The sequence below is a fragment of the Lichenostomus cassidix genome, chromosome 6 (genome assembly GCF_008360975.1).
Source record: "Lichenostomus cassidix isolate B80296 chromosome 6, HeHo_3.0, whole genome shotgun sequence".
Taxonomy (NCBI): Eukaryota; Metazoa; Chordata; class Aves; order Passeriformes; family Meliphagidae; genus Lichenostomus; species Lichenostomus cassidix.
In genome coordinates, this window is record NC_139487.1 from 4,581,050 (window position 1) to 4,602,582 (window position 21,533).

At 41.5% G+C, this 21,533-nt stretch overlaps 1 protein-coding gene across 8 annotated transcripts in view; it reads left to right on the plus strand.

The window, feature by feature from the left end:
* The window catches only part of FGFR2 (fibroblast growth factor receptor 2), a 78,964-nt gene extending 58,767 nt beyond the window's left edge, over positions 1 to 20,197 (plus strand). For all 8 annotated transcript variants that reach the window (XM_085064690.1, XM_085064691.1, XM_085064688.1 and 5 more), the window contains 9 exons: positions 4,220 to 4,371; positions 6,416 to 6,537; positions 7,157 to 7,267; positions 8,003 to 8,193; positions 10,754 to 10,876; positions 12,173 to 12,243; positions 14,006 to 14,143; positions 14,875 to 14,980; positions 18,600 to 20,197. In XM_085064690.1, the coding sequence (XP_084920816.1) occupies positions 4,220 to 4,371; positions 6,416 to 6,537; positions 7,157 to 7,267; positions 8,003 to 8,193; positions 10,754 to 10,876; positions 12,173 to 12,243; positions 14,006 to 14,143; positions 14,875 to 14,980; positions 18,600 to 18,764 (1,179 nt within the window). In that variant the 3' untranslated portion in view covers positions 18,765 to 20,197. The remainder of the gene's footprint in view (positions 1 to 4,219; positions 4,372 to 6,415; positions 6,538 to 7,156; positions 7,268 to 8,002; positions 8,194 to 10,753; positions 10,877 to 12,172; positions 12,244 to 14,005; positions 14,144 to 14,874; positions 14,981 to 18,599) is intronic.
* Positions 20,198 to 21,533: the final 1,336 nt, after the last annotated feature.

Sequence of the window (21,533 nt, forward strand, 5' to 3'; positions counted from 1 at the left end):
TTGAGCTTGCCCAGTAGAATAGTTCAGAGTGATAGTTCAATAATTCAAAATGGTAATGGCAGCTGGAATGTGAAAAAAAAGGAAAGTGATCAGGAAAAAGGAAAGTAATGTAGTATTTAATGTAATATTGAACTGCAGAAGGATCATTTGTTGAGGGAATAGACTGTGAAATGCAAATATTAATGCACAACTGTCACTAGGATATTGTTGAAGGGAATTTACCTTAAGTATTTTTTTTTCTTTATCCTTGGATTTTTCTATATGGAAACCCCTGTCTTGTCTATTAGTATTTATTGGATATTATTTTGTGACTAAGTGTTTCCAAATGAGTGCTTTTCACAGAGGGATGGTGCATGTGGTTTAAATGTCAGTACTTAACATTAGGATTGCTCAGTTTTGTGTAGTGCATTTAACCTTATATTTTCTTGGCTCTGATCACTCAGATGGGCTTTTTCTACCAGCAGCATTATTGGCATTATTCTGACAGCATTATTTAGTAAATATCCCTAAATGCATATGACTTCAAGTTAACTTTTTCAGCAGAGCCTTCAGAAAGGCTGACAGTTATAGGAAATCACTGCATGGCTGCTAAAATGTCCCAGCAGGAGTGCCAGAACTGACAGATCCAGGCTCCAGGACATGGTATGAATTATCAGTGCAGGAAAACACCCTTCATAATCAATTACAGACAATTACACACTGCTCTGCAGCTGATTTTGCCACATGGCATTTTAGATTCCAGCGAAGATTTGTTTGTTTTAAATGCTCTGCTGCTTAGAAATGCTTGTAAAGCATTAACTGAGAGCTGATTGAATGCAGTGTGTTGGCCAGAGGGAGAATATGGAGTTAAAATGGGGATATAATCATGCACTGATGGGTGAGGTTTGGATGCAGTGGGCTTTTCCCCTTCTCAAGTGCAGATATGGAGCTAAAGGTCTGTCTGAGGCTGGTGCTGTTCTCACTTCTGCCTGCTCAGAGCACAAAGGAGTCACACAAGGAATATTTTCTGGCAGAGCTCTGCCTTCCTGTTGAGGTTAACACTTACCATAATGGTCCTTTCAGTGCTCTGCTCAATTCAAGCTGACTTTCGCCTTTCTTTCTGTAATCAAGCACTCCAAATCCCTCCCTAGTGCAGTGCCATCCCTTCAGACAGGTGTCACCACTGTCACCACACTGAGTGACAGCCCCAAGGTGTCTAATTCACCTGCATGGTGAGGGGTTGGAGAGCAGTGCTGCAAGTGGCAAGCTGGAAAAAGGCTTTTCCTATATGCTGCTCCTTAAGTGGAGATTAAAGCTGACCATGTCTCCTGACCTTGGAATAGGCAGGGTTTTCCTCACTCTTTTAAAGTGTGCTCCAAGGCAGTGAAAAAAGATGCTCGAGGGATGAGATCAAAGGTTAATTCTTTATTATTGCAGGGAAGGTGAAAGGCCATTTTGAAACAGAAAATCTCCCCCAGCCACAGGCCAGGCTGGGTTGGCTTCATCTTTTCTGGAGCAGATTTTTATAGCCCTTGAGCTCCTGTAACTCCTTGTACTGCTCCAGTTAATCAGTCAGGAGAATATTCCCTGGGAGTGCAGTCCATTTGTCTTCTCCCAGACATGGAGTAGTTTTCCTCTGGATTTCTCATCATTCCTGCCCATGTTAATGCACTTTGGTTACCTCCAGCATCTCTGAACCATCACACAGTTCTTCTGTGAAGTAAACATGTGCAGTAGTGTTAAAAGGAAAACTGGCAGAGCCTTTAATCTGTTTTTTTTTTCTGTACATTATTGCTGTTTAACCTTTGTGTTTAAAACACATCACCAGAGTATTGCAGTTTATTGCAAGTTTAAGTTTATAGGCTTTAACCAGACTGAGGTGAGTGTAAAAACTAGTGAAAAGATGAAACTCTGGAAGAGATCCAAACAGTGTCTAATACAATAATTGTATTCATGGGGAAAAAAAAAAAACAAGACCCAGAACATTTTGGACCATTTCTGATATATAAGATTCCTAAATTTTGTAACTTCACATTCATGCCTTCCTGATATCCCTTGAAAACAGTGGCTTTAATGACAAAAACAGGCACAAAACTAAAGGCAATGTTAATTGTTGTAAGACTCAAGACTTGAATAAAGATCTTGGTAGAATGACTGGAGAATAGTAAGTGGATTTTGGAAATATGGGAGAAGAGCTGGTTTGTGGTGAGAGATGAAAAAATGGAAGCCAGAAATAACAGAAAAATGGAATTCAGGAAAGCTGGGCTTGGGGCAGAGGAGCTGCCACATTGTTCCTGGAGATTTGCACATTTCTTTGTGCTGAGCTGCTTTTATTTCATGAAGCATCATTTTCAAATGTAATAAAATAATGAAAATGAGCATGAAAAAAAGCAGCTCAGATTCCAGCCCTGGTTCTCGTGCTGCCTTGTCCAGCAGGTGAGTTCCCCTCTGCTGGGCATGGCAGCATCTCTCTCTCAGGACTCCATTCAGTATTCACTCACTGATTTATTTCCAGCTCCATAGTCTGCCTTGATAGTACTTTTCTGTTTGTATCCCAAGTGGTCACTGGATTTATTTTCCTAGAGGAACGTGCCAGGTACTTCTATTTGCTGAAAGTAAATATTAGCATTCACCATGGTGGGACGAATGAGGGGGAAGCAGTTCACCTTTCTTTTTTGAATGGTGGCCTTGTGTTTGTGCAGCTTTGCTCTCTCATTCCATGGACACCACATCTTGAGTGCAGGAGCTGTTTCTGATACCAGGAAAGCTCTGTCAGCTGCAGATCTGGTTACCAAGATTAATTTTTTGATAGCAATCCTTAACATTTCCTCCCCTATGAAACCTCTTTCCTCTCTTAATCTCTGGTTTTAAGAAGATACTTTTTTTAATCAAAGACTTGTGGAACGAAACTGTAACCTGGTGACATTTTACATAAGCAAACCTGGTGTGAAAGTTGATCCTCATCCAGGTGATGAGGATTTAGGTGCTCCAGGCTTCCAGCTGGGTCCAAGAGAAGAACCTCCTGCTGCCTGGTGTGAGGATGGGTGCCACTGGTGGCTTTGTGAAACCTTCACCCCAGCTTTGCCACCGGATTTGGGTTTGGCTGAGACAATCATGGCCTGAAGAGAGAAGGAGGATTCACACTCAGGAGGGGGAGACTGGCAATACAAGCATTTGTATTTTGTGTTTATTTTTATGCACTCGAAACTCCGAGGTCAGCAGATGTCAGGCTGCTGCTTGCAGGCTTGAGGGAAGAGCCTTGTAGAAGAATCTCACCAAAACAGATTCTGTTTCACGGATGGAACAGCTGCTTCCTTTTTCAGAACATTTATCAATAAGTACCTTTGATATTCTAAGGAAAATGTTGGGGCTGATGAGGAATCACGCTCCAGCTTTTCAAAACTGAGTTATTTTTAGGAGCTCTTCCCCACGTTTCCTGTAGAATCTTTAGCAAAAATGTAGTTAATTAAAAACTGAAGTATTGTGATAGCTTTTTGATGACTATTGAGTGCTTGGAAAACAGAGAATAATAGAATCATATAGGTTGGAAAAGACCTTTAAGATCGTTGAGTCCAAATGCAAACCCTGCCAAGGTCACCACTGTCCCAAATGCCACATCTACGTATCTTTTAAATCCCTCCAGGGGTGGTGACTCCATCACTGCCCTGGGCAGCCTGTTGCAATGCCTGACAGTCCATCTACTGAAGGAGCTGTTCTGATATCCAATCCAAACCTCCCCTGGAGGCTGTTTCCTCTTGTGCTATTGCCTTTTCCTTGGGAGAAGAGCTGGAGTTCCACCTGATTGTGTACTGATTTGGGAAAAGTCATGGTGACCTGGACAGCTAGGAGTGCAAGAAGAGAATGTATTGATCACCTTTGCCCATGGTGTAAGATGCCCACTTGATAGCTGAGGGTAGTGATGTAAATAGTGGCAACTGATTGAAAAATCTTAATGTGATAAACAAAAATACTTTCTGAGGGAGTATATTTCAAACTTACATGGTTTTTGGTTTATGGGACAGACTTACAGCCTTGGCAGCAATTAGTCAGTATTGTGCTCACAGGGGAGGCTAAATGTGAGAACAAAACACCAGAACCAAGACTGTAGATTCAACCACTTCCCAACACCACTGTTCTGAGCTGGCTTGGTATCAAGTACTGGTGGTTGGTTCTGAGATTTTGGGCCAAGATTACATCTCCATCTTCTTTTCCCCTGTTGCATCTTGCATTGGAACCGCAGGTGTCGGCTGACTCGAGCTCCTCCATGAACTCCAACACGCCCCTGGTGAGGATCACCACTCGCCTCTCCTCCACGGCTGATGCCCCCATGCTGGCAGGAGTGTCAGAGTATGAGCTGCCAGAGGACCCCAAGTGGGAATTCCCACGAGATAAGTACGTTCCTGTTTCCCCTGACACCACTGCTTCATAGCTGGATAATCTGGCAGAGTATGGGGAAGGAAGCATCTCTCCTCGTGTCTCCCAGGGTTTCTGTAGTTTAAAGAAAAATCTCAGCTACCTGGAGCTCCTCTGAAGATCAAGATTCAATTCAATTATATGAAAGCAGTTTGGTTAAATGGAAACTAAATTTTTTCTGCCTGCCGTTCCAATTTTATTTTCAGATTTCTTGCAGGTTTTTAGATACCCTGCTGAAATGTAACTCCTCTGTTAAAAAAAAATTAGGAAAATTAGGTATGATCTAGACTGGGAAAAGTATTCACCAACAAGCATTGAAGGGCAGTTGAGATTTCCCCAAGCAATACCACTTAACATTAAACCGTGTTTCTTAGTCTTCAACTTAATTGATTAATATTTTAAAAACAGGTAATACAATATCATGTAGAAGATAGAAAAAGTCTAGATTATGCTATTAGACAATTTTTTCTTTTTGTCTGGTCTCTGGGTAGGATTTGGTGTTGGTTTTCTATTAACCTGTAATAATGGAGATGATTATTTTTAATTTAGGGGAATATTTTGCATGTTGTGTGCATGTATGTACAACTTCTGTGGCTTAAGAGTATTCGGTTTCAAGCAGAGTGTACTGAATTTTGATATATTCAAATCCATGTGGCTACATGATATTTTCTTCAAAGTCTGTTGACTAACATGCAAAATGAGCTTTTGAATAATCTAATTAAAACTGTAACCATATTTATTAATATAAAAAAGAGATGCAGAAGAGAGATAATGGTGACACAGATAGAACCATGATTATTTATCTGAGTTAGTACTATCTTTAAGAAGTCTCTAGGTGGCTTTGAGAAAATAACACCTTTAATCATGGACAGTTCTCTTTGAAAGTTCCGGGTTGGAACTTTTGAATAGAAGAACTAATGTTGAACCTTCTGACAACTGCTCTGGAAATTATTTTATTGATTTAGCTGAAAGCTAGAGTAAAAGGCTGTAATTGCCACCTGCAGCATTCTAGTCAACAGTGGGGGCCTCTATATGTGCTCCTGTCAGCCCCTGCCCTGGAGGGATTCACTAAATGCGGAAAATTTTAGAGTTGCTAAACATTTAAACCCAGCGTTCAGCACAAATGGAGGTGGAGCAGATTTGCAATGAAAGGAGGCTATTTAGAGGCAGTTTATGAGGCTGGGGGGCAGCAGGCACACAATGAGGGGTTTGTTACTTTGGTCCTAGCAGGGCAATAGCACATAAATTAACCAGTTTCCAATGCAAATGTTTGTTCTCTGCCAAGACCCTAAATTCAGTTTTACTTCTGGAGAAAACGCAGGATGACCTCAGCATAGCATATGCTGCCCTTCAGTCTTTGCACCTTTTTAAACTTGCGTTTGCTTTAGAAACCAGTCCAAAACAGCATGAGGAATTCTCACCCAGGCAGAGCCCACGTGTGACAGAGGGAGCTGGCTTGGAAGTCACCTCACTCCTGCCCTGTGCAGGGATTTGAAACCCCAAGCAGATCAGGGGTGTTTCAAATCACTTTGCCCTGGTCTGACATTTTTACTGATGGTGTGACAACCTCTCCCTGTACTTCATGGTGGAAGGTGGATGTCCATGCTTCTGAGTCCCTCCATCTGTGATATTTGTGACATCCTCCTGTTGACCATGGAAAGTCAAGCCATGTTGCAGTGACAAGAAAAACTGCCCCACTGCTGGCTGCTCCTGGATTCCAGTCTGATGCTCTCTGAAAGCTCTGCCCCTCCACACTGTGTCTCCCCACAAGCCATCAAGTAGAGCCTTGAGGAGAGCTTTAAAGCTGGGTTTAGTGGCTGATGTGCCTGTCTGAGATGCTCACTCCAGCATCCCTAAGAAAACAAATGGAAACCAACACTCACCCAGAGCCTTATTGGTTCCATGTGATAAACGCCTCACTCCACAGCGAGGTGGTGAAATGTTTTTATATTTAGCCCTGGAATTTCACTGGCTGCATCCCCTCAGCAGATGCTGTGTGTTAATGTGCTGTTTGCACCTCCAGGCTGACGCTGGGCAAACCCCTGGGAGAAGGTTGCTTTGGGCAAGTGGTCATGGCCGAGGCGGTGGGGATTGACAAGGACAGACCCAAAGAGGCAGTGACCGTGGCAGTGAAGATGTTGAAAGGTAAGAAAATTGGGTGATTAGGGATCAGAAGGGGCGATGTGGCAGCTTTCATCCACAGAGTTTTCTTTTGTGGCATCTGAACTCTGTCATCGTTGTGGGAGGGTCAGAGAGCACATAGCTGACCTCAGCCTTCAGCAGTTTGGGGTGTAAATCTGCACCCTTGACAGCCTGTTTATCTTGAGCAGGGCGGATTTGGGAGCCAGGAGATGTGTTAGCATCGTGTGGGTCGCTCTGCTTTTAGTTTATTTCGTGTCAGGGGCTATCCTTGCGTAGAGCTGAGCCTGTGCAGTCCAGGTGGTTGGTGCCTATTTATTGTGAATTTATTGTAAGGCTAGTTTGCAGGAAAGTTATTGGAGGTTGGATAGCTAAGGACAACTTTTTTATGTCTGATATTGCTGTGCTGCCTCTTTACATATAACACTGGAGAGTTGGTCAGTCCACCAAAGAGGCTGAAACTACTTTTTATTAAAACATAATATATGATGTGCAGTGGAAACTGGAAAACAAATCCCATATTCTGCATTTTGAGTCACACATATTTTACACCAACTTGATGAGCCTTACTGGAGCTCCGGCTGGCACAATAAAAAAATATGAACTGAACCTGTGTCTTCTACAGATGATGCTACAGAAAAAGATCTGTCTGACCTGGTGTCAGAGATGGAGATGATGAAGATGATTGGGAAGCATAAAAATATCATCAATCTTCTTGGAGCCTGTACCCAGGATGGTGAGTAGAGAAAAGAAAGTAAACCAGGACTTTCCAACAGGTCTGTGAAAGTCTCATTAATCATAATTTTTCAAGAGGTTTTAAGGAAGCAGTCATGCCGTGATAGGATTTTTAGGTATTTCTCTAGCTTAACAGCAATATTTTAACTTCTGTTTCTCATTATAGTTGCAGCCTTAATATGAGAAAGGGTCCTATATCATATGAAAACTCTAATCCTTTGCTGTAAGGAGCAAATGACCTTTTGCAAGGCCTTTACCCATGTCTGCTGTTCTGAATTGTCAGCCCTGCTTTCGGAGAGCTTGCACCCCACGAGTCTGAATTGAGCACTTTTACTCCTGGAAAAGCTAATTATCTCGCATGAAGTGATGCAGAATGGCATAAAACTCTGGAAATTAAAAAAAAAATTAAGAAGAGCTTTCCCTTTGAGATACAGTGATAGTTTTTGATTGAAAATGTTTGGTTTTTAGTACATGACGTGGTCTGAAAGGAACTGGGGCAGGGTTTAGCTACTTTAAGCCACTAATTGTAGCTCTGCCACTCTCCTGCTGTGGAGCTTTGGGCAGCCACTTCCCCATATCCAAACCTTTTCGTTTTTTTTCCAAGCGGTGCTTACCGCTTCTCCATTTTATTGATTCAGTTAATTTATTACAGAGCGCTTAAGCCTTTTTTTTCCTTAAAAAACGTTTTCCCCTGGGACCTGACCCTGCTTTTCCCCACGATTCTGCTCATCCCAAGGTCCTTTGTACGTGATAGTGGAGTATGCCTCCAAGGGGAACCTGCGGGAATACCTGCGCGCTCGGCGCCCGCCGGGGATGGAGTATTCCTTCGACATCAACAGGGTCCCCGAGGAGCAGATGACCTTCAAGGACCTGGTGTCCTGCACCTACCAGCTGGCACGAGGCATGGAGTACCTGGCTTCCCAAAAAGTAGGTGGAACTGAACGAATATTGCATTTTTTTTTTTAGTTTGATTTTGTTCTCGTCTCGTGTAAGAGTTTACCAGGAGAAGGAGATTTCTCAACATGTTGTATGATCCACACTCCTGCAGATTGGTGGGAAAATTCATACACTCGAGGTTTTCCATCTTTGTTTAGCAATATTGCTGAAATGAGGCCCAGAGGGGGTCATTTAAAGTAAATACTGTGCACATATCTGCAGTTTGAAGCCATAAGCACAGGTGGTCACTTGATTACACAAGTCACATTGCTCCACCCATGAGGCAGCAGGCTCTGCTTGCCTTCTGTTTCCAGTCAAATGAACCAAATCCTGTAACACAGAGATGTAAGACAAATGAAATCGGTGGCTGAAAGGATTTACAGAATAACAACGGGCAGAGTTGAGAAAAAACCACAGCAGAAATAGTGGGCAGAAGAGGCAAAAATAAATGGAGTGTATTAGTCACTTAAATTATGCATTTGACTTAAAACTGATATTTTCAGGAGAGTGGGCTGTTAAAAGAGTTTACCAAGTGTTCCCAGGCACTTATTTCTAAAACCTGTCTTCAAACATTTCTTTTTAACCAGCATTTTGATTAAATTATAGTTATGAAACCTTAAATAGCCCTGTAGAACCAACTTTGTAAACACATTGTGGCTTGGTGGACGAGCAATCCTGGATGCTCTGGGTGGTGTTTGGACCCAAAGGCTCAACCAGAGCAGCAGATAACAATAGGTACTTCCTGCAGGGTGTGGAGAGTGGTTAGTGGGATTTATACTGATTTCCAGTCATGTCAACTCCCAAGTATGGAGCTGTTTGCAACCAAAGACCAGGGCTGAGTGTAACCCTCCATTCCTGTTGCGTGGAGTCACGATTTTGTTAGTGTTTTTTCTGCCTTCTTGGGGGAGAGAGGGAATCCAGGTTTAATTTTGCTTTTATTCTTTTGTTTTGAAGCAGTAAATCTTAGCGCAGCAGGGTCGACAGGGTGACTTGCATGACAGTGAGGCAGAGCTCTTCTAATGGAGAAAAGCAGGGCTATTGATTAGGTGCCACACCTCAGGATCTCTCCATATGAGATTAATGAAACTCTTGCCTGGCAGGGAGCCATGTCCCAAGAAAACAGAGCTGATGTGAAAGGAAAACATAAATCTTTTGATCACCAGTCTTGAGAGCAAGTGTCCTCCTGAGGAGCTCTGAAGTGCTGCTCCAGGACACTCCCAGGAGCCACTGCAGCCTTTTCTTGTTTGCAAAAGCACTTGGTTGGTGCTGTGCTGAGCTGGGCAGAATGTGAGGCTTTGCACAGGGCAGAGGGAGAGCAGAGCTGTGCATTGCAGTGCTCCACATATCCCACCCTTTCTGTTTGTGTTTCACCCCTTCTGCTCCCCTTGGGGATCCATTTACTGAGCTGGAGGAATAACAGAGCTGCTCTTCTCCTGCTGTTCCATCACACACTAACTGGGAGAAGGGCAGTGCTCTTGTTATTTCAATCCAGTAAGTGGCTCTCTGAGACTCTGCAAAAAAGAGAAGAAAAATAAGGTAAAGGTGATGTTTGTTCACCTACACTTTGCCTTATAAGTTTTTGTCTTACAAGCAGTTGTTCTTTAAAACAGTATCCCAGTTCCAAAGGTGAATGGATGGCTTTTAAAAGTAGGAAGCTTGTCCCATGTTTCTGCTGCCACAGTACTGCTGATGCTGAATCAGGGAAAAATTATATATATTTAACTTGAAAATAAATAAAATATCCTGGTGGGATTCCAAATGCAATAGTTCTTACCATGCCCCCATGGCCACCTTATATCAACCCATAATAAGGCTGCTTGAACACAGAAATAATATCCAGAGCAGTCACAGAGTCCCCTCAGTGTCAGGATAATGCTGATATGAAGAAAACATCTCTCAGGAGATAATACGTGTAGTTTCAGTATTAAAGCTATCTTAAAAACAAATAGTCAAACCCTGATTGTTTTGGATTTTTTTTCTTTCCCTTTTCGGAATTACATTTTTATAGTCTCATGGTTGAAGTAATTATACACACCCTAGACATCAAGTTGACAGTTTTATTAATATCTTTAATATTAAAAATGGTTGCATTGATCCAGACTGACTGTCAGGTTTTAGCTCTGGTGAGACAATATAATTTAAGAGAAGCAACGCAATAAAAATGTTCATTAACAGGATTTGTAATGAAGCTGCAATAATAGCTGTACCTGGGCACATGTAACAGAGAGCAGATCACAAAATGCTTGGCAAAACTTGAGTCACCACCCAGCTTTTCAGCCTTAGCAAAAATATTAGTGTTGAGGAGACCAGGATATTCTAAGACACTTCCTAGAGTCATTGGAAACACCAGCTGAGGGCATGGATTGCAATAATTAGGAAAATTGCATTTCACAACCTTGCAGTGAATGTGTGCCTTTCCCACCTTGTCATCTAGGTTGAAATCTGTAAAGGAGATTTAGTAATGGTGTTAAAGCACTTCCACTTCTGCAGCAGTTTATTTCAGTGGGCAGCAGTTTATTTTTTTCTTCTTTCTTTTTTTTTTTTTCCCCAGTGCATCCATCGAGACTTGGCTGCAAGGAATGTTTTGGTAACGGAAAACAATGTCATGAAAATAGCAGACTTTGGTTTAGCCAGAGACATCAACAATATAGATTATTATAAAAAGACTACTAATGTAAGTGGATGGTTTTTTAATCTCTGGAAACAAGTGTTTCTTTCCATGATTTATTTCAGAGCTGTGGTTGTAAACTTAATGGGTTTCTTGTCCAGCAGCCTCACTTTTCATCCCAGACAAAAAGCAGGGATCAAGGACATAAGCATTTCTGTCCCCTCTTACAGTGACAGTTAGTTAAAAAGATAAGTAAAGAGGCTGCATATTGTAGGATTAGAAATGCTAAAATGCAAGGGTTTTTTTTTTCTTTTTTTATTGTGTCCTTGACTCAGTCATTTGAAATAAGTGGAAATATTCCTGTTGATTCCAGCTGGTTTAGTACCCAGCCTAGGATCTTGAAAAACACTGTGCAAACAGTGCCAGCAATAACCACAGTAAAAATCCTGTTTACTTGTGGTGATGCCACATTCTGCCTTTGCCAGGGACAGGTTATGGTGGTGATCTCAAAGTGGGGCTGGAAGTTGAGAAAATTGATTTGTACTGAACTCTCACTGCTCTGCTGCTTCACCTGTACCAAATCAAGAGGATAAAACAGCTTGGATGTGGCATTGATGCCTAATTTGAACTCCTCACCACCTCCCCAGGGGATCTCTTCAGATCCTGCTGAGCTGCGCTTGGATTTCGTTGGGAACTCTGTGGAACTCATTGAGTTCTGCAAATTTGATATGTGTAAATATGACTAATCACTAACAATCATGTTAAGTGGCTTATTTGTGAAATCACCAAGTGATTAGTGGCATTCTAATGGTAATATCTGCCTGCTTCCAAAGCCAGAACCACCATGTACAGCAGCTCTGGAAGGAATTGAACCTTCTCCATGTCAGACTTAGTGCAATTCCTGGGCTCTGTGTGTGTAAAGTCACTGGCAGCACTGACTGTGATCTTTGGGTCACTGCAAAAGGGACAAGAAAACAAAATTCTTCGGTTTAGTGATGAATTTATTTTTGCAGGCAAGCCTGTTTTTTCAAAGGTTTATTAATTGTGGGGTTTTTTTTGTCCTTAAAGAGCCATAGCAGAATGATAACTTTTGATTTTGATCTCCTTACCCTATCATTCTCCGAGAACTCAGTCTGGGAAATTTTTGGGAACTCTCAATGCTTTTAATTTTATTTTCAATTCTTATATCCATTTTTACTATTTCCCGACTGAAAATGTTAAAAGGTAAATTATGTGCTGTTTTGCATTAGCAGACTGCTCTTAGAGAGTCGACTAATCCTTTAAAAAAAGAAATTGATGCTGAAATCATCCTGTAAATTGCTGCCATTTTAATTTCTCTTCCCTTCCCCTCCAAACTCACAGGGACGACTTCCAGTGAAGTGGATGGCTCCAGAAGCTCTGTTTGACAGAGTTTACACACACCAAAGTGATGTGTAAGTGGCCTGATTTCAGTGGGATTTTGGGGGTGGGAAGGAGGGGGTTTGTTTTGCTTCGTGTTCGTTAAAGTTTGGGGTATTTCAAATGTGTTGTGCTGTTGTCCTTTACCTTTAAGAGTTTTTCATTCTGCTTCACATATTAATAGATGGAACAGGACTTGCCCTTAGAAAGTGAGGATTTTATGGTAGACTGCTAACCAGTGCTCTGTTACTAATCTGCCCAGCTTCAAAGCACATGAAAGGTGGAAAATGCTAACCTCCTTCTGTCACTGCGGAAGTTTCCCCCCTTGAACTTATTTACGGATGTGCAGCTACAAAGAGTCTATCTAATTTGCTTGGCTTTTGACATACTCTGGACTTCCTTCAGGTTAAAAGAAAAAAAAAAAAAGAAAATGGAGAGAGAAAGAAAGGGGAAAAAAAAGAAAGTTCCTGAAAACTTCTTATAAAAATCTGTGCTAAGACTCGGTGTAATAAAACACAGGCTGGGTATGCTGGAAAAGTTTTTCTCTGATTTTCAGAAGTGTTGTTGCTTCCCAGCAGTACTTCTCATGTAATAGAAAATCATTGGAGTCTGACACTTCAAAAATCTTTTAATGTGTGCACAGAGCCACTGGCTGATGCAACTGCTCAGGGCTTATTCTGCTTCCTATTACAGTGCTGTGTGCATTGTGCTTGAAGTAGACGTGTATTTCTTATGCAATACAGATGAAGATCCTGTTTTTTCTTTCTCCAAGAGAGGCTGTTAACTGTAAAGGGCTGGATGCTTCCCAGCAGAGGTGCAAAAGGTTATGCATGTCAGTGCAGGGTTAAAAAGGAAAAGGGCAGGATGGAGAAAATAAAAAGTATCTCCTCTCTTTTTAACCTGAGTGCACTTTCCAAGCTGTTCTCTCCTTGACAAAACCATTTACTGAGGCGTTTCCTGCAATCTTTGCATCATTTACAAAGGAAACTATATACACAGGTTAAGGGTGGATCAAACTCGTGTTTTAAAATAACATCTTGGCAAAATATTTAAGTGAATGTGAAGTAAACCACTTCACTGGCTCGGGGCTGAGAGTCAGCCTGAGCTCCTCACAGCCAGGGAGCATGAGGATTTCAGTGCTGGGACTTGGAGCCTCTTGGCCCCATGGTGGCTTTGAAGATGGCTAAAGATAATATTATTGTAAGTTTGTGCAAACAGTTTACTAAAATCCTGTGCTGCAGGGCTGGGGGAGCTGCAGAGAGCTGGGGAGCCAGACGGGCTCTGTGCTGGTGCTCACCTGGCAGAGCTGCCTGCCACACAGCCCCAGCTTGCCAGCCAGGCAGCATGGAGCAGCAAAACTGGCTTAAAATAAAATTATCCCCTTTCATTTCCTAGCAGAACGGAGCAACAAAAGAAAAGGGGAAAAAAAAATAAAATAAAAAGAAAGGCATGGTGATGCAAAATATTTTTGTTTTGAACAGTCTGCTTTTTCCAAAATATCCTGCCACATAATTGCAGCCGAGCTGAGCTGGGAGTGCTCTGTAAGTCATTAAGCTGTGAAGATGCAGTGCTGGGCAGGAGCCCCCTGGGTGCTCAGAGCACACCAGACAGAGCCAAAGAGGGTTTTTGGGAACATGGTGGGGTCAGTGCCCATTCTGTGTGCTGTCCATGAGTCTTCCCAGATCCCTGTCCTGCTCTGGGCAGGCACACCTGGGCACAGGCTGGTTTAAGCATTTCAGATTGGAATCCTCAGTTTCCAGGCAGATCTACTGATGCAGTTTTCCCTTTGGTTTGCAGCTGGTCATTTGGTGTGCTCATGTGGGAGATCTTCACGTTAGGAGGGTCACCCTACCCAGGAATCCCAGTGGAGGAACTTTTTAAGCTGCTTAAAGAAGGGCACCGGATGGACAAACCTGCCAACTGCACCAACGAGCTGTAAGGAGAATCCTCTGCTGTCCTGGGTTTGAAGGACTCAGCTGTACTGAATTCATGTCTTTAATGCTACCCCCAGGAGAATCAAACACTCAGAAGTGCTCCACGCTACAATTGGGGGTATTTGTGGGGGAATAGGTTTGTGATCCTATTGCAAAAAGAAGAAAGCATCTACAAGCCAGTCTCTGCCAGGGTTTTTACACCCATAATTGTTTGATTGTAATGTTATTAACATGGGGATTCATCAATGTTGCACACACCACTAATCAAATGTAAGGTACATCAGGCTGCTTTTGTACACAACAAAATACACCTGGGAACTTCTGTGTTAACACAGCATTCTTTCCTGGTAATGGGGGGAGTGTGATTTCTGATATTTCAATATAGATCCTAACTATATTTGGTTTTTCCCCCCCTTTTAATTTCTTCACAAAGACTGCAATCCCTAACATGCAAAAAAAATTGACATATGTAATTTAATACCTTTGAAATTGCTGAGAAGGCCACAGAATCAAGCCCAGGAAAGGTAATTTATTTGAGCAAGGGAGAGACAGGAGCAGAAAGCCCCTCTGAGGGCAGGGAGTGTTGCCCAAATCTGGGGATTCAGAGGTCTGTGGGTAGAGCTCCGTGTGTCTCTGCTTTCCTCCAGAAGGGCAGCACTGCCTGTGCACGAAAAGGTTTGTGAGGAGCACGCATGATTTTAATTAAGCTCAGCAAATGTGCATTTCTTACAGCTATATGATGATGAGAGATTGCTGGCATGCTGTGCCTTCTCACAGACCCACTTTCAAACAGTTGGTGGAGGACTTGGATCGGATCCTCACCCTCACAACTAATGAGGTAGGTAAATTGTTTCCCCCCCCCCCCCAAGCTGCTGGTCAGGACAAATGGTTCAGGAGACAAATGGAATTTATGCAATTATGAAATCCTGCTCAAGTTCACTTCTTCTGTTTGTCATTGTCCTCTGAGGTTACCCGCAGCTTAGCTATGTATCCTGTGAAATCCTCAGCCTCCTGCCATTCTGCCTTGAATTATGTAACTAAGAAGAAACGCATCTTTGAGGAGTTTGTGTTTGTTTCTCGCTGCATCTCTGGGTGTTTTTAGCCCAGCAGCATCAAGGGGCTGTGTGGGGCAGGTAGAGGGGCAGTGTTTGTGTTCCAGCAGGAATTGCACGTGAGGCAGAGATGAGGAGTTCGTGGTGGTTCTCATTTGCTGGCTCAGTTTGATTCCCAGCCATGATATGTAGGTCAGAAGAGGAGAAAATCGACAATGGCAGATTTCAGATTCCGTGCCTGAGAGTGAATGAGGTTCACTGAAATAGCTCTCTGTGGAGGGAATGAGGACCCACGGGGGATGTGCAAACAGCCATCCAATTATCCAAAGGTCCTGCCTAGCACTGCTTCAGGTTGGGATGTGTGAATGCAGAAAGGTTTCATTTGAACAGTGTTCTTTCAGAGGCCTGAGATATTATTAGTTTTAGCACTGATTAGGGTATTCACACAGGAATCAGTCCTCTTATCGCTAAACCACATGCACCTTTGAGGGAAATCACGAGTGATGGAAATGTTGATCCTTTTGGTGGAAATTTCTTTTGAGAGAAAATACTTGGTGTCCCAGAAATATTCTACAAACTCCTATTACTTGTGCTAAATGGAATGATTAATGGGAGCAAAGAAAGAACAAAGCAGTTATACAGGAAAGTTGCAACTACTTGATTTGACCATTTCAAAATAAGATTTTCATGTTTGTTATTGCATCTTTGTAGAAAGAAAAGAGATTTGAGTCATTTTATGTGGCCTCCCAACATTATGTCCTAATTTTTTAGAATAGTCAGAGAAATAAAAAGTAAATTATGGAGCAGCTCTGGGAAAGCCTGCACACAATGGAGATGACAGAATAACCTGAGTAGAGAGATGGCATTTTTCATCATTGTCATTTGCCAAGTAAATCTGGTTGAAAAAGATTCTTTGGCTTCAGTAGCAGCTAAAAATTTACCTGGGTTCTGTTTTTAAGGCTTACTCTGAAAAGTGGCGCCTTCAGGGCTGGCTCAGAGATGGGGCAGGAATATTCTCCCCCTGTGGGATTATGGCTGTAGCTCTGTGTCCTGTTACCATTTTCACCTCATCCAGCACTGCCTGCATCTTTTCCTGCCTCATTTATATATGATTTCTCAAGACCAGTCAGAGGTGGGCTGGCTGCCACTGCAGAGTGCTGGGTGGCTTGGACTGCAAATCTGTTTGCAAATTCAAGAGGGAGGTTCTGGGCTGCAATTCCAAGCCTGGGAAAGGATATTGCTTTCTTTTTGGTGCGTGTGTTGAACCGTCATGCCTTCCCAATTCCGTACTGCTCACAGACCTGGAATGATCTCAAAGTTAACCTGAAAAGGCCTTTAGGGTTATGTAAATTACTTCAGACTTGGGATCACAGGAGAAATGTCTGGAAAAAGCTCAGGAACACATCCAGTCCATCTGATGGGCCTGTGGCAGAGCCCACTATACGTTTGTCATTGCTGACAGATGTTTATGTAACTTGTCCTTACAGATCTCCACTGCTGGATTTCAGCATCGCCCCTTGACAGCCTGTTGCTTTGTTTTCCTAATCTCTAATCTTTCAACATCAGATATTGCTTTTGTCCTATTTACCCTGGACATAGAAAGCAAATTATCCCACTTGTCTTCGCAGCACGTTTCGCGTTCCTGATCGCCTGTCGTCATCTCGGAGTCTCCTGAGAGCTCCAGCGTGTCCCATTTTCCTCCTCAGCTTGTCAGATCCCTGATTTTGTGTCATCTGCGTGGTTTTCCTCAAGTGCAGGTCCTTCAGGCTTCAGTGTGACAGCACTTCTGCTTCTCCTCTCCTCACTGGCACTTTCCCTTTCCCCCCCAGAATCACACTGGGCTCAGGGTCAGCCTGCTTTACCCAACAGCTCTGTTTGCTGGGGCAGCCAGTAATCTCTTCTGCATTTGTGCAAGCAATGATTCCTGCTAAAATAGTAATGTCTTGCTCTTTTCCATGTTGAATCATTACTTATTGCATTTTTAATTGGTTTTATTGGTTTTTATTGGTCTTTTTTCCCCAGAAGACTCTCATTCCCATATGTCTGTGAGCCACATGAGCAGAGGTCACCAGGAGTCAGCCTCGTGGTGTTTGATCAACCCCAGGAACCAACCCTGGTTCTTATGGCTCTTGATGTGACTCTGGCCACTGACATGGGATAGGTTAGTGGGAGAGAGGATAAGGATCCTATCTTCAGTGCTGAATTCATCTCTGAGTTACATTTTATGATATGCTGAGCCATGTCTGGTAGCCCCTGGGAAAACCCTGTTTCTTCAAGTGCTGGGATCCTTTCCTCTTTTATTTATTTAGAAAGTGTCTGATTATTTCTGCTCAGGTAAGACTTATTTACTAACCATAAATACATATCAGGATTGCCCTCGTGGATTTTCCAAAAACCTGGGCAGCCACATAATCAGTAATCAATAGATCAAACTCCCTTCTTTTGCTCCCTGTTGTATTTTCCAGCATTTTAAAACTTGCATTCCACGCCCTCCTTTTAAAATGGTGACCATTTTTTAACTGTAAGATGGTAATGATTGAATTCCTGGCTTGAAAAAGAAATGTTAGCCAAAGAACTAAATTACCCCAAAGTATTTTATGCACAGCAGCATAAAATACTGACTGAGGTGGAAGACTTGTCTCGTCAGTGCGATCATAACTTGTGGTTTAGCAAATGAAGAGATTGCATTTAAATGAATGCAGCTGCCTTTAGAAGTTGAAAGAGAAGGAACATTTCAAGGGGAAAAATAACTTTATTCTCTTGCCAAAACTGTTGTTTCTAGCAAAAGAGCTTTAACCCAAAACTTGGATTCAGCAGATGATATTTCCTTTTTTAATGACTGCTTTGGTCATGGCTACTCTGGGATGCACAGCACACAAATATGTAGTGTAAAAAACCCAAATCGTGTGAATTTGATTTTGTTTTTCTTTCAGATCTTTTTTGCACGTATGCCACTGCATGTTGAAACACAAATTTAATATCACAGAATATAAAACAGATACTCAAAGTGACCAAAGGAATACAGAGTTGGAAGCATCTTTCCCTCTCCAAATCACTACCATGTGCTAAAGAAAAATGGTTCTATTTAGGATGAAGTTTCATTTTTATCATTGCGAGTGAAAAGTCCTCTTTTGATGTGGTTGCCATGTTTATTCCCACTGACACAGCTAATGCTGGTGATGTTGGACTTCAGAAAATCCCGTGTTATTGGCTTGGTTTTTCTTTCTCTATCCGAGCTCCTTGTTTTATGAGGTATTTAGGCAGCCAGGCAGTTTTGAAGGCAGTTGATTTACAGCAGTGAGCGTCACTCTGAACCATTCCTTCCCAAAATCCGAGCAGTGGTGACACCTTACTGTCAGTTCTGCTCACTGGCTAAAAATGCACTTTATTCCTTTTTTTCCACAGGAGTATCTGGACCTGAGTGGACCTCTGGAACAGTATTCCCCCAGCTACCCCGACACCAGGAGCTCATGTTCCTCGGGGGATGACTCTGTGTTCTCTCCTGACCCCATGCCTTACGAGCCTTGTCTCCCCAAATACCAGCACATGAATGGCAGTGTGAAAACATGAAAAAGAAATCACCTGGGGGACAAAAAACCATGGATGTCAAGCTACCTACCCGGATGCAAAACAACAAGCTTTTCTCCAGGACCTTAATGTTTCTGCTTGTACATAGAAAAGATGGAAAAAGTGGAAAGAAGAAACGGGAAAGAAATAAAAAAAAAAAAAGCCCGACGTGGAGGAAAGCAGTCAGGACCTACGTAAAGATTCTCATCAGTTGGAACTTTTAAATGTTCCCAAGGAGGAAGAATGTTGGGCTGTGTCTAGATACCCATTGCTATCAGTTTGCTGGCTTCCTGAGAGCTGCAACAGACTTTGTTTGTACAATGGACCAGTTGGACTTGAGGCAAACTCTGGGTTCTGCCTTTCTTGTTTATTTTGTAATATTTGGAGAAAATATATGTTGGCACACACTTACAGAGCACAAATGCAGTATATAGGTGCTGGATGTATGTAAATATATTCAAAAATATGTATAAATATATATTATATATATTTACAATGAATTATTTTTTGTATTGATTTAAAAAAGGGATGTCCCAATCCACCTAGCAAATTAGTCTCTTTTTTAACAGCTATTTGCTAAATGCTGTTCTTACACAGAATTTCTTAATTTTCACCATCCAAAGGTGGAAAATACTTTGCTTTCAGGGAAAATGGTATATCATTAATTTATTAACTAATTGGTAATGTACAAAACAGTTAATCGTTTATAGGGTTGTTGTGTTTTTGTAATTTAAATGGCATTTCTATGCAGGCAGCACAGAGGACTAGTAGATATATTGCTCAGACTTTACTAGTTTTCAGATCTTTAAGAGAAGAAATATTTACAGTATATAACTAATTTGGGGGAATTAAACTTTTGATTTATTTGTGTTTGAAAACTGCAGTGTCAGATGATTATCCTTATCCAAACCAAATCCTTTAACAAGAAAATCTTTTATTCTCCATACCTGTCACTTTAACAATTTAACCCCTTTAGCAAGGTTTCCCATGGCCAAAAAGCAGAGTCATTCCACTCCAAAAAAAAAAAGAAAAAAAAGAAAAAGAGATAACATTTTAAAGAAGGTTCTTAAAGTAAGGAAAGACATGAGTTTGTCTATAACCACAGCAGAACATGCTGCTCTAAAAGGAGCTGAGCTTCTACCCTGAGTTGCACATGCATCAAATTATCTCCAATTCTCTTGCCTCAGCTGGATAATAGGTTCCAGACCTTTTGGCCTGGATAGTTTTGCCTTTAAGACTATCCCTCTATTGTAACTGAAGTTAAAAAGAGAGAAGTTTTTTATCATGACAGCTTGCCATTGGAATATCAGCGTCTTTTTAGGGGATTAATTCGTGCTGACTCCAGTATTTCCTTCTGAACCATTCCATAACAGTAGGTATAGCACTGGCCTCTGCTAGAATATCACTGTTGTTTGTACCTTTTTTTTTTTTTCTTTTTTTTTTTTTACAGAATCTTGTATTTTTTTCTTTCAGAACACTCACATAGATATGGCCATGGAATATGAATGCAATTTACACTGTTTTATGTGGTGGTGTGTTTGTTTTGGTTTTGGTTTGTTTTTTTGGTTTGTTTTTTTAAATTTTTTTTTAATTGGGTAAAATAAGTATTAAAATCTGTTAACTTTTGTACTGACAATAAAATGTTTCTACAGATATTAATGTTAAAATTACAAAATAAATGTCATGCAGCTTATTTTTCCTAATCCTTTGTGTCATACAAAATGGTTTCCTGAACATCAAGTGATGGAACACATCCAGAAAAGCTTCCTTTTGACTTTATCACAGATCCTATATTACAAAGCAATCCTTTCAGGAATAATGCTTTTGCCTCCCTCTTGTGAAATATCTACTCATGAATAGCTTGAATTGAGTAAACATATGTACAATCTTCAGTGGAAAATGGCTTGAAGTGCTCCTAATGTAGACCTAAAGTGTGTTCTCTTTTTATTTAGGCTGTATCCTTTAATTAGTGAGGTTTCTGATTCATTCTGAAGAGGCTGGAGGACCATTTGCATGGGGGATTTAAAAAAAAAAAATCATAACAGATGGAAAGAGACATCATGGAAATAGTATAAAAGTTTTTTGTTGGATTTTTTTTTTTTTTAAACTTGGAACCAGAAGGAAGACACACCAAAATAGCTTGTGCTTGAGACAGAAATGGGAACTTTGTGGTCACATTGCTGCAGGTTAGCCTGGAGAGGGATGTTGGATGTGATCTTCACCACGTGCTGTAGAAATTCTCCAGACACCAAACTGTTCTTTGGTTCCTTTCTGCCTCTTTCCACTCTGACTAGAAATCCCCTGCCAGCCCTAAGAAAATTTCTACAAAAGTTCCTGTTAAAAAAACCAAAAAAACTGGTGGTTTTCAATTAAGAATTATCTGATTGGAAAACTCCCACTGACTTCACTGGAAACCATCATTCCCTTTCCCCACAACCTCTATTTCTATTAGCAGCACTGGTGGCTACTGTGACAGAAACCACAATATTTGTAATGACACAGGGCTGGCTTTAAGATTCTGTTAAAGGCTCTCAGGAGATCTTGAATCTTGCCCTGCTTGCATTGAAATGGATTTAAATGCATCTCCACTACTTTGATACCTTTTTAGAATAATTTTAGGTGAATATGGAGAAATATGATGGAAAGGTGCTGTTAATTAATGTAAAGTATTTGTTACCCTGATTTTGTTTCAAACAGCTTATTTGCTTCTCCTCTCTTCATTTTATAGCTCTCAAAGAATTTGCTTTGCACCTTGGAGATATTCCAAAGTTT